The sequence below is a fragment of the Podarcis bocagei genome, assembly GCF_964188305.1.
Source record: "Podarcis bocagei genome assembly, chromosome: 15".
Taxonomy (NCBI): domain Eukaryota; kingdom Metazoa; phylum Chordata; class Lepidosauria; order Squamata; family Lacertidae; genus Podarcis; species Podarcis bocagei.
Window position 1 is genome coordinate 39,032,388 of NC_138141.1, and position 16,385 is coordinate 39,048,772.

At 42.1% G+C, this 16,385-nt stretch overlaps 2 protein-coding genes across 42 annotated transcripts in view; one reads left to right on the forward strand and one right to left on the reverse strand.

Annotated features, from left to right (window-relative positions):
• MSI2 (musashi RNA binding protein 2) overlaps positions 1-16,385 on the forward strand; it is a 430,429-nt gene that overhangs the window by 404,218 nt on the left and 9,826 nt on the right. For 24 of the 35 annotated variants that reach the window (XM_081173058.1, XM_081173057.1, XM_081173055.1 and 21 more), the window contains 2 exons: positions 12,359-12,567; positions 15,137-15,214. The exons of 3 other annotated variants lie outside the window; for them this stretch is intronic. In XM_081173058.1, coding sequence (XP_081029184.1) covers positions 12,359-12,567; positions 15,137-15,178 — 251 coding nt within the window. In that variant the 3' untranslated portion in view covers positions 15,179-15,214. The remainder of the gene's footprint in view (positions 1-12,358; positions 12,568-15,136; positions 15,215-16,385) is intronic. 8 more of the 35 variants (XM_081173085.1, XM_081173060.1, XM_081173065.1 and 5 more) reach the window with 2 other exon arrangements.
• Positions 5-16,385, reverse strand: part of LOC308574891 (uncharacterized protein) — a 67,520-nt gene continuing 51,139 nt past the window's right edge. For 3 of the 7 annotated variants that reach the window (XR_014002598.1, XR_014002599.1, XM_081173249.1), the window contains one exon: positions 5-5,133. Coding sequence is in view for 1 of the 7 variants with exons in the window: in XM_081173249.1 (XP_081029375.1) it covers positions 5,059-5,133 (75 nt within the window). In the remaining 6 variants the exon portion in view is untranslated. Of the gene's footprint in view, positions 5,134-12,877; positions 13,026-16,196; positions 16,264-16,385 lie in introns of those variants that run through there. The other 4 variants (XR_014002600.1, XR_014002602.1, XR_014002603.1 and 1 more) reach the window with 2 other exon arrangements.

Here is a 16,385-nt window from a genome sequence, read left to right on the forward strand (position 1 = left end):
TTGTATAGAATTTCATTCATTTGGGGAAGCAAAAGAAAAGGAAAATGGCAATGGCATCACATATTTAGCGATGCACAGAAAGAGATCTGCATGCTATGTCTGCCACTTAATGGTTGGCAATCAAACTTCACTCCATCCTTTTACTCAGTTCTAGAATTTTTGTCGACTTTGCTTCAGTTGTGAAGGGCACAGTTTTCTTTTAGGGGCTGTTCCAGATCTGATCAAACGTCAATCAAAACCTTTTGTAGAGGCATGACAGCAGAGAGTGAAGTAGCTCATTAGATGTGCAGGGCAATCTTATTCATGTCTACTTGGAAGTAAGTCTTGAGCTTAAAAAGTGCATTCCCTCTTCAGATGGGTGTGAATCAAAATTTAGCTGTATTCTTTAAAGATTAAATAAAGGACCCTAATAATTTGTGTTGATTTTTTCAAGATTCTTCTTAACCCCAGAGATTTTGATGCAAAAGGTTTCAAACTGCATATTCTGTTGAAAGTTATTCTTAGCTAGGTATTTGACCTGAAAGAGATGCTTAGAATAAGGTGTGTGCGCTTGTGTATGAATGATACTTCATCCTCCTGAGAATCTCTTACTTTGCTTCTTCCAGAAATTTGTTTCTGACATTTGATGAGCTCTTTCATTAGCAATCTGATCCTAAATACCCCTTCAGTGCACCTATCTTATGCTGCAAAAGCTTCATGTAGTTTATCATTTCAACTGAACTGGGAACTATTGTTAGATTTAACTATGGTTTCTCCAAACAATCCAAGATCAAATTGTGTTTTCTGATCCTGACTTGTTTGGATAAAACCATTGTTGAAATTAAATAAAATCCTGGTTTGGATGAAACAATAAACAGTGGTTAGTTGAAAATGCTTTTGATTTGTTCTTTGTGGCTATAACAGGAAGAGAGGGGAGAGCAGACCAAGTCAGGCTCACTAAATTACAACTTAGTGTTATGTCCAAACCTGGTCATTGTTTTCTACAAGGATTCCACAAATGTATCTATGACTTAGATTTTTAGCACACTCTTTCTTGAAACAGACAGTCTTCTCAGGGCCCCTTCACACCTGTTTTTGAATCATCACCAAATCCAGATTCGCAAATTCTGCATTCCACCTAGAATGAACTCTCGCAATGAAACCTTGGTTTACATTATGTGTTGAAAGAGTTCCTACTGGTCTTAATGTTTAAATAAGAGGAGGAATGTCTTGCTGTTGCTCATAGGCATGTGGTGGCTTCTAAATATATACTTACATAGAGTTCACCACTTGAATGAGTCAGCCATCATCTCTCCCCTCCCCACCTTGGAAAATCCTACGTAACTAGATGGCCTAAATACCTGTACGTGGGGTTGATTTTTTGACACTCTTATAAAATTGCTGAAGTGCTTTTGCCTTGAAAATAGGAAGCCATCATTTCCTCCTCACTTTGTGAATCCACCTCAGTATAATGCGCCATATGCTAAGGCAGATGTCATAATGAATCATGGCTGGAAATTCCTCCCCATTTTATCAAAGAGAGTTTATCTTTCAGTGGTGACCTTTCTTGTCCAGAACTGGAGTAATTTGTGTGCAGGCTTTGTGTTAACATGCCAGTTCATAGGACAAAGTGCCTGATAAGCCAGCCTTAGCTCTCACTTGTCAGCAGTGCCAGCAAAATCATGCTCTGGGCTCTCGCCACACAAGCACTCCTTAAGGCAGCCTTCCCCAACCTGGTGCCCTCCATATGTTTTTGACTACAGCTCCCATCAGCCCCAGTCAGCACAGTCATGGGGCCTGCGGCTGATGGGAGCCGTAGTCAAAAACATATGGAGGGCACCAAATTGGGGGAGGTGCTTTAAGATTTCACCATTTAAGCTCCTCACCTTGCTTCCAAATCATGCAGTAAGCAGAATAGTAGATTGCCCTTTGTCTCAGGAGAGAAGTCCTGTTTCCCATTTGCATATGTTAATTCATCAAATCATGAATTAAAAATTGGCCAGCATTGAGGCGCACCTAAAACTGTTTTAGATACAATAGTTTAAAATCAGCAAGTAGGAACACTCAAGCCAGGATCAAAACAAATGGTGGGACTAGTTTGCCTGGTATTTTGGATAGCTCAGTTGATTAGAGTTTGGTACTGATAATGCCAAGGTCACAGTTTTATCCCCATACAGGAAAGTTGCATATTCCTGCATTGAAGGGGGTTGGACTATATGATCCCCGGAGTCCCTTCCAACTCTACAATTCTACAATTCTAAGTAAGCATGCAAAAGTGCTTTGAACAGTGAGGGGGCTCTAAGGATCATTGCAGAACAGCCAGAATGTACATGCAGGTAGCCTTTTATGTTTAAAGGTATTTAATTGCATTATGTCCTGGTGAGCCATCAGGTAGAATTCTGCCTGTATTCTTTTCATTATATCACCACAATGGCTGATTCAGATACCTGAACAGCCAAAGTTTGCCCCCTTCCTTACTCAGTTGTGTTTTGCTGGTCCGCAACAGCCATTTTCAGTGGAAACCACAGAGGAAGGGTGATATATCGGACAAATCAGAAAGCAGGAAAGATTGGACAAATCAGTTATTCCTTCTTTGGCTTTTGCTGATTGGCTGCAGGCAGAAAGCATGAAGGGAGAAAGCATGCGTTAGACATGTTCCCACAGGAAATAATGGATATGATCATCTCGTTTTGTGAATACTCGCCAGACAATATATTTTCTGGGAATGAATCCTGTTCGGAAGGCGAGACCTGTGTGTACATGTTACGTTGCACATTGTTTTACCGAAGAGATGCTACAGAAATAATGCTTAAAATCTATAGGTAGGAATGTATAGGTTTAGGGTGCAGAAGTGTGTGAATTTTTAACACATATATTGAAACAGTTATGTCCCTAATGAAGTTTGGAAATGAAGTCCTCAGAGAAGGAGGATGCTGAATATGAAGGAGATGAGATCCAGCAGAGAAAAGCAGGAGGGATTTATATTAAATGCCACATTCTGTAGCAAGGACCTTTTTAAAAATGTTTTTTAAATGTTTGATGTTATATTATGTTTTTATATGTGTTGGAAGCTGCCCAGAGTGGCTGGGGCAACCCAGTCAGACGGGTGGGGTATAAATAATAACATTAGTAGTAGCATGAGTCCCCTCCCTCCCCAGCCAAATTTGATACTGCAGTGAACCGTCACAATCCACAGCAACATATGGCACCTTCAGTGTGCTGTGGGAAGAGTAACTTTTCATATGTCTCAGTCTTGTTTCATACCCACCTAACTTCCTCCTGTCTCAGAAGAAAAGAAAAGGAGGGATTAGAACTTGGATTCAATATGTGCCTGGTGAGGAAGAACAGAGTGGGTTTTCTTGGTGCCAGTGCTTTTCTTCTAGAAAAAAAGGTGTCAGTAGTACTGCGTAGCCTTGAGTACTCCCAGAAAAAAAGCGCTTGTCTTGGCATCAGCTCTGCCTTCTGTACTCCCTTCTCCAAAGCTCTCCCCCACTTGAGCTCTTTTACTTATTTGCCCTTTGGGTGATCATTTTCCCGTTTTTGAAAACCAGGGCTCAGTGTGTTGTAATGTTGGATAAAGACTGGGGACTCAGGTTCCACTTGCCCCCAACTGAGCCATGGGCCTCACTGGGTGACCTTAGGCCAGTCACCACCTCAGGCTATGCTGCCTTACAGGGGTAGAAATGAGACAGGATGATAGATGCCACCTCCAGCTCCTTGGAGAAAACACGAGTTACAGATATTTTTATAGATACATAAAAAAGAGCTTGCAGTAAAAAAGATGGAGCAGGGGTGTCACAGCGTTCCTTTACTGACAGTCTCCTGAGCACCTTTTAGTACTCCCTGAAATAATAGGGTAGTCACCAGCTCATCCAGAATCATTTCATTCAGCCTGCTGGTTGTTTTGCTAGCTTGCTTAAACAAACCTGTTAAGTGAGTGGTCTCTGTTTTCCCTGCGATGTGGAAGGTGGTATCTTAGATTTCTACAAGCTAAATCTCTTGCCATTTCTTAGGGCTACTCTACCTGCTATTTGTTTTAGGTGTACATCAAAAAATGTAATGTGCAAGTGAAGCAAACACATGTACTATTCAGGTACGGCGACTGGCTGTGGTCTGTAGTTAAAAGCTCACAGTGCCAGACTCAGGTTTGTCTTGGTTTAATGTGCAAAATGGCCTTAAATGATTCTGGGAATAGTTCTCTCTTTATGGCAGTCCCAATATTTACCAGCCCCGCTCCCAATCTTCTTTTCTCTGGGTTCAGCAAAAAAGCTATCCCTTCAGTTTCTCCCCTTCACTTACATCTTAAAACATTCCATTTCTGCTTTGATGCTCTCAATCCTATTTCCTCCCACCTCTTGTTTTAAATTATGGTAGCCCAACTGGACAAAATTGGTCATCGGAGACTCGATCAGCGTGATGCTGTTGTTTTCCATTGCTTGGATACATCGCTTTCTCTAATGTGCCCCCCCAGGGGCTGCGTTTTAGGTTGTAGGGCTTTTTCCCCTAGTTTGCTTTTGAACAATGCATTATTGCTGACTCACACTCATCTTGTTCTCTCTATTAAGCAGCCGGAGGAACTGAGTCTGCGACGTGAAGTGCATGATTGCGAGTCCATGTCATTATTTTTAGCTCCTAATTGAATGTGAACTTGCTGGACCTCTGTGTGTAATCTAGGTTAATGGGCACACAATGTGGCATTAGAGCTTCCCACACTCATTCCTGTTTGTGGCCCAGTTCTGTTTTCTGAAGGGGAAGGTGGGAAACAGACTTTTACTACTTTATTAGTTTCTCACCAGAGACTCATTTGGGAGCTGCAGGCTGGTGTTGACAGGAAGGTTAGATCCACTGTCCAATAAACCTGGAGATTACAGCTGCTTTTACCACTATATTCCCCCTCCCATTGCAGTCATCAACCTGCATGACCCCAATTTAAAAAGAGCCCAAAATAGTAATCCATCACTTTTTGTTTGTGCATTTTTGTTTTTACTTGTTTCAAAAATATTGCTTTGCCCTGTACTTCATAAAACTTCATGACCACGAAATGGAATTGACTTATTCCATAGCTTTTCAGTGCAGAGATCATGTTTTCATCTCAAGTTGAATGGCAAGGATTTTACCGCTCAAATTGCTCATTTGCACAAGATACTGGGCAACCTGAAAATTAAGAGGATGAAGAGAAAACATTGTGCAATCACCATCCATCTGTAGAAGAGTATTCCTTTTTATTCTTTCCTGCCTCCCACCCCAGACTGCTCACTACAGCATCTTCTGCCCAGCATTGAAAATAGAACCCATAAACTAAACTCATAAGGGTCAACTTTAGGGATGGAATTTTCTAAAAATCACAGTGTTGATTATCAACACACTTTTTTTTCTCATTCCAGCCTCAGTCCTGAAGGGAAGCAACTTATTTTTTACTGGTTCTGCTTAAACTACAGATAATTGCCACATATTCTATGCATAATTATATGTATAATATTAAACACATATTACATATGAATACATTCCAGGTTTCCCAAGATAACAGATGCATACAACAAGGCATGAATTAAAAAAAAAATGTATCTAGTTTTATATGTTTCATATTTATAAAATCACACTAGCAAAGCATCAACTTGCTTTTCCATCCTTCCTCCCGTTCCTTTTAACTCATGTGATGCCTTTTTTCAGATTGCGAGATGCTTTTTGTAAGCTGCTCAGAGCCTTTTTGGTTAAAGGGCTGAATATAAATACAAAATATATAAATGCTGTGTAAATGAATAATGTAGTGGCAAGAGGAAACCAATCCCTGGCTCCAGACCTGGGGAGCCAACACCAGATCTAAGGCCAGTCTGGCAAGGGTGTCCTCCTCAGGCAGAGAGTTGTTTGGAGATCCCCCAGGCAGTGTTAGTGAAGACAAAGTACAAAAAGAAGTCTTTGCCCACCACTCAGGGAAAAAAGAGATGTCTGTTCAAAGAAACATGGTCTTCTCACTCCAAGACTAGCTCTCCCTTCAAGTTGCACACCTAGAGACCCCAAGCCCAGATAGCCACAGCCCTCAAAACATCAACCCAAGCCTGGACTCTGACATCTGGCAAAAATCTTCCAGTGGTAGAAGCAGTGTGAGAAGGCTGCACACTGGAATTCCAGGCGATCCCAAGGGCCAAGTTTGTGCAGATCCAGTCCTCAAAGAACCCCACCAGACACCCAAAGACCCCAGGCAGTCAGCCTCTTCAGATCAAGGCCATTGCACCCGTTTCTCACAGGGATTCTCTTTTGCATCTCTCTTTGTGCCACTGCCTCCCCCCTCGGCCTGGTTTCAAAACTCCTTAATTTTATTTTCAGTGTTCTTCTGAACAAAACAGCAGCAGGTTCCCACTTTTTGTTGTCCAGTCTAAATAAGAAAGTTTGAGCTAAAAAATTACACCCTGCAAGTTATACATTCTCTCTGGCACTTCAAATAGGTTTTTAAGCTTTTAGATTTGGCGTGTTCTCTGATTTTCCCATCACCTCCCATGCTTATTTAAGATTTGTTTCTGAAATACATTATCAGATGACTACTCCCTTCCTTTTTGATACTTCACGTCTAACTTGCAGTATTTTTTAAGTCTTACAAGGATGCTTGTATTGGAAAAGTATATTACAGCAATATATTCTGATTAAAAGCCAGTCTCTGCAAGGTGCTTTTTCTCTGTGGCAGTTCCAAGACCTGTCTTCTCTAATGTGTTGGGTCTACTGCAGACTGCCAGCTCTGTAACAGCTTTTCCAAATGCTCCTCTGAAGTTTTTGCAACTCGCTGTTTTGTAGGTCATGAACAAAAAAAGGAGCCGAGACATCTTCTACTCCTCTAGTGTATTTGCAAGATAATGTCCCAGTGGGCGTGCTTTTTATGCTTTGCATTTCTCCTGTAGTCAATTCTGCGATCACAGCGAACTATCAAAATGATGTTCAAACAATGGGAAATTACCCTTGACTTTGTATAGTCAACAGTCTTTGTTCAGACTTCACAAGCAAATCCTGAATGTACAAACAGTATCATTCATATGTGTGTGTGTTTAACAACTGTGAAAAGATACATTTCAATATGTTCTGGTGAATTCAGTTGGTTGGTTGGTTGCAAGGCTGCTTGGAGGGGGCAAGTGTCCCTGAAGGTGTGGGGGCACTGCGGGGGCTTGCTCTTGTTCCCTAAGTTTCTGCAGTCTAAAACAATTAAGCCCAAAATTGTTGGGCAGAACACTGAGAAAAAGTCCCCAACCTCTGGAATCTGATAAGTTTGCTCACACTTTCTTGCAAATTGTCTGTTTTGCAGTTGTTGTTCCCATTAAGAAGGACATTTCCCCCTATCGATATCTTCCAGAATTCCCCTGGCAGAGTGAGCTTACTTGGCTCTATCCACTAGCACAGCAGAGACCAGTTAAATGCTCTCCCTAGGTAGGAGTGCAGGCAGTGGATGTCATTTTGGAGAAGGAAAAAATACTGCTCCAAGCAACTTGGCCTTGTGTGCAGTTGTACATCTCTACTGGTGTGCAATCAGTTGAGGCTAAACTGTTGACATGGCCCTGTGGGCTTGGTGCACTGTATTCAGGCCCACCCTGGGGATGGGTGGATGATGCAACACCCCCTTTCCTCTTAGTGTTGAATGTTTGACTGATCAGAGAAGATTTGGTTAACTGTCACACAACAGCCAATAATTTTTAAAGCATTAACTTTTATGATGACAACAAAAGCAATAATCATTAGATCACTGTTATAGGGAAACAAGGCTACTACTACTACTACTACTACTACTATTATTATTATTATTATTATTATTATTATTATTATTATTATTATTATTAAAATCTAATTTTGTTAGGCTACCTGGCAAGGCATCTATAAATGCAAACAGTTCACAGGTCCTAAAATATTTTGGTCCCAGGCAAACAGAGTGGAAACAGAGATCTCATTTTTTGATTCCCCCTTCCTGCTGTGGAAACTCTGGCGGCCTTTGCACTACCAATATGGCAGCTCAGACATCAATAGGGCTGAGAAGGTCTGTAGACCTGGGGAAGGCTTGGATCTAAAGCCTTCCCAGTCCTCTGATACACCCCAAACTGAAGATTAAACCCCAACAATGGAAACAATGCTAGGGAAATAATTTAAATTAGAGGTTTTCAACCTCTGATTTTGAGGTTTTGAATCCATGGCTCCCTTAACCGACTACATTCTTTCTGTGGCACCCCTGTTGGGCTGAGGAACCCAGTTATGTCACCCCCTGACTGCAGAGTTGGCAGCCTCTCATCCTTTTTTGAACACCCTTGTGGAGGGTTCCCTCAGCCTCCTCTCCTCTCCCCTCTCTACTTGGGAGTCCTCTGAGCAGCTGCTGTTGCCGCCCCCGGTCTCTGAGCTGCCCCCCCCAAAACAGCCCCCCCCCCAGTGGCACCATTCACCTGCAGAGTTTATAGCCAGGGCTGCTGCAATAAACAGCTGTGCAAGCCTTTGGGAGGCAGAGACGTGAGAGGGCATCAGAGGAGGGAGGGAAGGAAAGAGGGGTGGAGGCCCGTGTTGCCTGTGGCACCTCTAACCATCACTCAAGGCACCCCAGGGAGCCACAGCACCCTGATTGAAAATCACTGGTTTAAACAAATGTTTAAAACCCTAGCCAAGGACATAGGCGAGCAAGAGTGAACCTGCACCCTCATTCCTTCCCTGCTGGCAAGAGCCCAACAGGTTGTTGGATGAGGTATATAAGCTGCCTTTGGCCCCCACCACCTTCCCCTCCCCAGTTTTAAGATTTCAGCCTTGGTATTCTATTTGGATTGTATCCTAGAACTGGAGGGTGGGCCTTCAGTTGCAAAACTGCATGAAAATGAAAACAGAAAGAAAGCAAAGTACAGTGCAGTTAAAAAGCCAAAGCTCCCTTTTTAAATGCAATAGTGCTAGGTAAGCAGTGCTCCCTCCAACAGCAGCTGTTTTCTTCTTTTCCTCCACCATCATCATTATGGAATCTTAACCACTATAGGGAAAGGGAGTAAGAAGCCCTTCTTCCTATCGTTGCTAAGAAAGGAAGCATCCTAAAATAAATCAGGCCTTCCTGGAATATTTATTCAAACAGTTGAGACAAAAACAGTCCTTGAAACCTCCTACTTAGCAATACTTTTACAGTATTGGACCACCATTAAAGAATAGGTGGTCAGGCTGCCAAATCTGACAGATCAGTTGACTGGTGTGTCAATCCTCCCTCAGTGCTTTGGGCCCCCACAGACAGGTTTACCTATACCTGAGTGGAGATGGGGAAGCTTGTCTTTTATCTATTGTGAATGCTGTCTGTATATTAGCTTTGCATCCGTTTTTCAGAAATGCACTCATTTTGGTATCTAGCCATGAATCCTGAGCCAGCAGGAAACACACACAAAAAGGAGCAATGGAGATACCCGTGGGCAACCAGGAACACAGTTAGAAGAGGTCAGGGAGCCATCTTGCTCAAGGCAGAACCATCTCTTCCATCAGTTTCCTCTTCCCAAACACATGGCAGCTCCTTTGGTGCACAATCCTGAGACAACTAAAAATTATTATATCCCTTCAAGTTCCCTGTGCTTCTTTGTAATCACATTGAAATAAGGCGATCCCTTTGCTATCTGGGCAGCTCCCCAGCAATGACCTCTATATCAGAGGCGGTTTTAGTGCAGTGTGAGCATTGCAGCCACACAAGGCATGCAAGCCAAGGAGGGCGCCTTCTCAAAGCCAGGCAAGCGCTTGGCCGGCTTCAGGAAGGAGGTAGGAGGGCTCTGGCAGGGTCCTAGGGTCCTCCTTCCCAAAGCCAGGCAAGCGCTTGGCCGGCTTCAGGAAGGAGGTAGGAGGGCTCTGGCAGGGTCCTAGGGTCCTCCTTCCCAAAGCCAGGCTAGCGCTGACTGGGCTTTGGGAAGGTAGGAGCACTCTGGGACCTTGCCAGAGCCCTCTCACCTCCTTCCCCAAGCCCAGCATAAGTCGGCACCGCGAAGGCTGTAAGGAAGGCGTCCACTGGCCTCGCACAGGGCGTCCTATTACCAAGGCCTGCCCATGTCTGCATGGTGGCCATTTTGAGCTTCCCTTGGATGCACCCATCGTGCCAGGACTCCTCACCTTACCAGGACAGCCACCTCTGGCTCACACTAAGGCAGCCTCCATCTGGCGTGATTTAAAGCCACTTCCATGTGGAGGCTTTGCATCACTCACTTCAGAAGCCTAAGCATTTATTTGCCTGGGTAACGGAGGCTTTCTGGTGAGCTGTCAGCAAGGCCTGTATCCACTTTACTGAACTGGAAAAGAAAAGTCTGCTCTAGCAAGTTAATAAAGGGCCTCTGAATATCTCAGCTGGATGTTTTTCTCCATGAGTGAGAACGCCAAATGTTAGCTTGACATTTAATCTTTAATATTTTTTTAAGTACGTTGTTTTGCCATTTCAGTCCAGCACAATGCAGTTACTTTCCTAGATCTTTCTCCCCAGCCTCAGTGCTGATTGTGGTCGCCTGTCCCCCTGCCAAACACTAGGGATACTGCTTCATGCATTCTCTGCATGCACACAGACCCCATTTTATCTCTGCCAGGTTAATACTTATAATATTTTGCTATGGGAGGGGCTGCACATTTACAGCTGGCCTTTATTTTAGGACTTTGCAGATCTGTGTTGCTCAAGATGTACCAGATTTGTTTTTCAATTTATCTATTTTTTAAGTATGGGTGTTCGTTAGAGGTGGAAAGATTCCCTTTTGGTGTGTGAGGCTTTGGGGAAAGCCCCTCTTTTCCAGGAAATGTTGTGGAGTTTTCTGTAAATAGACAAACAGCTGTTTTCCTCAAAAGTGTGGAATCTAGCAAGATGCAGAAAGAAAACTAATGTGAAATGCCCAGGGGCATATTACTCCCAGATAGTTTTTTTCTCCCAGCTTGGGAAAGAGGAGGCAGGATTCCCAACTATACCTCCAGGCAACATGGCATTTTGACCTCTGGGAAACTTACAAGCTTGCATCTTTGGTGGGCTGAAAGATTCAAAGCTATGGTAAAGGCTTTGCAACCTCCCATTTCACTCTGCCTAGATGTATAGAGGGAACGGTGCTCTGTAGTTTGTTGTCAGAGAGGGCAGGCCCTGTGTATTTTTGCTATTTAATCCTGTTTCTTTCTCTTTTTTCTTTAAAAGCATTTTTCAGATTCTTCCACCAATTATTTTACATATCAAACATCTCTAGACAATGCAAATAGACCAATAACAGCAAAGGTTTATTTAATAACAGCGTTCCTGGAACATCATTTTCTAGGTTTGCATTATAGTCGGAGCTATTTGAGAGCATCTTGTTCAGTATAATTAAGCAATAGATTTTAAAAGGTCAATAATCATCAGCTCAAGAAATAGCACTGCTTGCCTTGATATAGTCATGAAGGCAAGTGGATGGTCTCAAAGCATAAAGCTGGCAGTTTTCTCTCTTTGTAGCATACTACTTATGGTTCGGTCTTCCTCCTCCACTAAATCTGCTAATTTCACTTTTTCTACCAAATAGTTGACAAAAAGAGATGCATCGTGCTTTCAGCTAAAGGAGCTGACTTCCCTATTACTATTTACATTTTTTTCCTCCCTACTTCCCTCTCTGGAAATAATTAAGATTATAGGATTGTTTCTGCTTCTAGCTACTCATTTCTTTGTGCATTCCGGTAGTGCCCAAATAATAGTTTTGGAGATGGAGACAGACGCTCATTATTAGGGGAGGAGGAAAGGGAAACCAACCCTCCTCTGGTACCTAAAACACCCCAAATGTTCCATTGCATATCATTTGTTTGTTTGTTTGTTTGTTTGTTTGTTTGTTTGTTTGTTTTAAAGAAAAGCATTTCAAACCTCCCAATCTTCATGTACCTTGAGAGCTAAAAAGTGGGTGGGTGGACAGGACATATATTTCATCTGAAAGTTTTCAGTGGATCCAAAAAACGGTTTTCTTTCTTTGCTTATCAACATTTAATATCAATATTAACACAATGTGTAGTCTAAAACTAGTTCCTTTGTAGTTTGCATGGGATGTGAATGCTGTCTCGACGTGCCCAGATCTAGAAAACTCGTTTTACTACTGCATGAGCATCAAATCAGATGTTGAAAAATATATATTTTTGTGATAATTTGGTGAAACTGAGCACCTACCGTCTCTGGTTGCAGTAGTGTGTTGAATGGTTTTTTTTTTCCTTCTCTCTTTATACATATTTCTATATATTTGGAGCTCCAAGCTTCTTAGTAGTATGGGCTGACTATTATTGAGTACTTGCTCTCCTATCGCATGGCCTTGGTTAAGTGTTAGAAGTTGGACCTAGGCTGTTTTCTTTTCTTTTTTTAGTGTTTGGCTTTGTAATAACTGTGCATGCTCGGCTTCTGGCCTCATACCCAGCTTTATTCTCTGCACACCAGTCTTGAATAGCTACAGTGCTCAACCGAATTTTGGCGCACCCGCTTCCCCGGCAGGCTCCAACCCAGCCCGGCCCGGAGGATTCCCAGGGGCGAACAGCCCGGGTCCCGTTGCAGACCTCTACGGTACAGCCAGTCAAGACTCCGGTGTTGGTAACTACATAAGTGCTGCCAGCCCCCAGCCTGGCTCCGGCTTTGGGCATGGAATTGCTGTAAGTAGTCCTCTTTGTTTCCCCGTTTCTCCTCCTAGCGTGTCCTGGGCTCTGAAATGAGCAGAGTTAGCTGCCAACGAGTGCAACCCCTCCCACCGCTGTCAGGGTAGGCTCCTGTTATAGAAGTTACTACACTTTCTAAATAGGCCTTCAAAGCCGCACAAAGCCAAGACTCCTGCCTGTCACGTGTATTAGAAGCTAAATTGAATCTATTTGTGTGGCTCTGCCTTTGCCCCGGCATCCTCTATGGATTCCATATACCTGAAGCTTCACTTTCTTTTGATTGTAACAGCAAACCGTTACACTTCCCTTGCAAGGTACAATAAGACTTCATTCAGCCAGACCACATATTCAGATCTTTTGCCAGATACTGGACTTGCATTGTGCTCCGTTATTCCAGATAAACATCAGCTGCTGAGAGGTGTCCATTTGACAGAAGTTGCACTGTGTATTTATTTCTGTAAGGGGGGGGGGCAGAGATTTCCTCTGATCCATCAACCTTCACAGCACACCAAGTATGTTTTTTAAAAAAAATTTTTTAGCAATGTGTGTGCGCTTCTGTTTAAGGAAACCTGTTAAGTTTTTTTCATAGCGATCTTACCCAGGTGAGAGATCTCACTTTAGTGCTCCCACTCGAGCAGCTGAAAGATAACAAATGCCACAATCCTACAAAAACAGGAGTGCTTAATTTCCAAAGGTGTGCTTAAGTTTTTTTCTGGCTATAAGCCACCCCACCCCACCCCCACAAAAATGCTTACATGAGCTAATTTTGAGATCCTAAAGTACAGGTAGATCTCCACTTACATGTTACATTCCGGCTATTGTGCATATAAGGGAAATTGCACAAAGGAAGAACGATCCCCGGAACAGCTCTTCACAACCATCCCTCCCTGTCTAAAGTCGTCACTGAGTGGGCCTTGCCCCCCCAACCCACTTTGCTTATTGGGCTCTGGAAGGCCCTAGAGGGCTCCCGTGAGATCTCACAGGAGCCATTGCATAACATTAGACGGCCTTCCTGGGGGTTTTCCCTGATCTCCCACCCCTCCTTATTTTAATTTTTTTTTCTGTGATCTGTGTAACACTGGAATCACGTATGTAAAATCAGTGTAAGATGAGATATATCTGTACTCCTCCAAGCAACTTCCATATCCCAAAAGTTATAAAGGTTGATAACTCTGCTCATGCTCCCAAGAATCTGGGAGCAGCTCCTTGCACCCTAACCCTTTGTCAAAAGTAGATGTATGAATATGCATAGGAGCAATTTGCAGGAACACTCCTATAACCTTAAAACAGGAAGCAAGGAATGGCCTGTATCCCTTTTTTAAATTTTAGCTGGGCTAGAAATGAAGTACTGATATAATAACACTTAGCATGGAAAGTTGCCTTGCTCTGCACCTTACCAGCTACCCAGGAGTGAATGGATTCACATCACCAGAACAGGGGCTTCTTTCTGTGCCATTATTTCGTATTCAGTTTTAAGATCTAATCCGTTTTTGGAAGGTGGAAAAAGGTTGCATAGTGTGTGGGTGGAGGAATGGTTATGTGAATCCAATTTATAAAGAACTGAAGTTGTTGCTTTAAATCTGTTCATCTGCAAAAAAGTTTTTAACGTATTTTTTTCTCAAGCCAATACAAGATGTTTTAGTATTAATGTGGTGTGATTATTAATTTGGAAGCAGAAAATTACTAATTTTCGAGTGGAAATTTTGCTCAACAAATTTGCATGCAAGTCCCCCCTCCCCCCATCTCAATTCTACTGTGTTCAATTGTGTGTGTTAGCATGAATGTCTGACGCTGTTTAGTGGCCAGTTAACCAAATTATTTTAAGCCAAACGGATTATTCCTGTCCATTTTCTTGTATCTGGAGCTATATCCTAATTAACCCAAAGTGCAGACAAAGTTCCAAAAGTGTTTTACTGCGTTAAAAATGTTAACACCCGGACATGTATGGTTTTTGTTTTAATTCCATTCCCCTTGTAATGTCAGCTGGGTAACTTGAAAAATCCCATTGGATCAGCTGTACAGTGAAAGATTATTATTCTGTTAAGACCTACATCAATCTAAACTGCCATCTATCGCCACTTTGCAACACCCCTCATTTCCATTTTTCGCCTAAAGAAAGAAAAGATCGGGTTGTTCTTGAAAACGTGTGCGCTGTTGACCTTTTGCAGCAGCCTGGCTTCCAAAGAATAATACAGCACTCAGCATTGTGCTTTGTCTGCACTAATGTGGCCTTTAAAATTATTTTGTGTGTGCCTGCACACAGCTGGCTCTTTAATTTTACGTTCAATAACATTCTACAGAAAGTAGCTGCCTTTTTAATACCTTTCACGCCATCCATTTACTAACAGCAGCTTAAGAAATTTACTTTTCAGATGTGATCTTGGAAAAATATCCCTAGAATTGAATCTACAGAGATGTTAGCAGGACTAGATTGCAGCTTTTCTAAATATTCATGCTGGCACCACACACACTTGAGACTTTTGATAAATCCATGCAAAAAATAAATAAAAATCACAATCTCTTCCCATGTATCACACTGATGACATTAACAATTGTACAATTTTAGGGGCCTTTGATTGCAACGGCTTTTACAAATGGATACCATTGAAACGTTACACAGGGTTGGTTGCCATCTCACTTGGAGGTATTCCAGTATATAGCATTTATATTTTCAACTATGTCCCTTATATTTTGTCATTTTTTTTACATTCTTACACTTTTCTTTCTTCCTGTCTTTAAATCCTTTTTTCCTTGTAAGATTATTATTATTATTATTATTATTATTATTATTATTATTATTCAGTTTTCTGGGATGGAAAGCGGAAAGGGATCCTGAGCAAATTTGCTAAGTGTCTTTACATTTATTTCATTTTTATGCAATCGATTTGATTATTCAGATACAAAGAGCTGTTGAGGAATCCTCAACCTTCTCTGAGCATTTTTTTTAATAAGTACCATTAATGTGGACTAGAGACTTGTGGAAAAAGCAGCATTCAAAAGTGCAATGCTTTACTGCTTCAAATCCACCTCTAAGTGCTATGTCAAATCCTGTAGCACAATAAGGACTGTTAGTACTTTCAGAACAGCTACCTCAAATTAAAACTATCCACTTACTAATGTCCTATCTGGATCCCTGCCTGTTTCCTACCCTTCAACTGACCACCCCAATCTGGGGTCTTTGCATATCAAATTATAAATATTCAGTCTAAAGAGTAAAAACAACTCCTAGAAAACAGTCCATGGCCAGATTATATACACATATATCTAAATGTGGTAAATGCTTTATTTTGCTGCTAATTGCATGCCTTCTAAATTCCAAATCAGTGCATGGAATTAAAATAATGATTGCTGAAATTAGGAGAATTTGGCATGATGCTTGTGAAATGCTTTAGGAATGTCAGAGGGGTGAATAAGTATATGGTGGTGTGGTTTAAGTGACCCAAGGTTTTTCGACCATGAACAAATGAGTTTTTTAAAAAGTTCTCAAGGATGCTAAGGCATTTGAGTTGCATCTGTTCAACACCCCCCCCCCTTGCAAAACACATAACAATGCTCCATGATTCTCATCAGGCAGCATGCTCTGCATCATGCCCAGAGTGTGACTTGAGGGCACGCAATAAAGATACCTTGCTGAAACTAAGCAGGTCTGAGTCTGGTTAGTGCCTGAGAATCCCATATATGCCAGCTTGAGCTCTATGGTGGAAGAAAGACAGGGTATTACATGTACTGAAATGAATAAATTCTGTACTCGTCACTAACCTTTAGAACATGCAGTTGGGGAAGGGCCATAATTCAGTGGTCAAGCATCTGCCCTG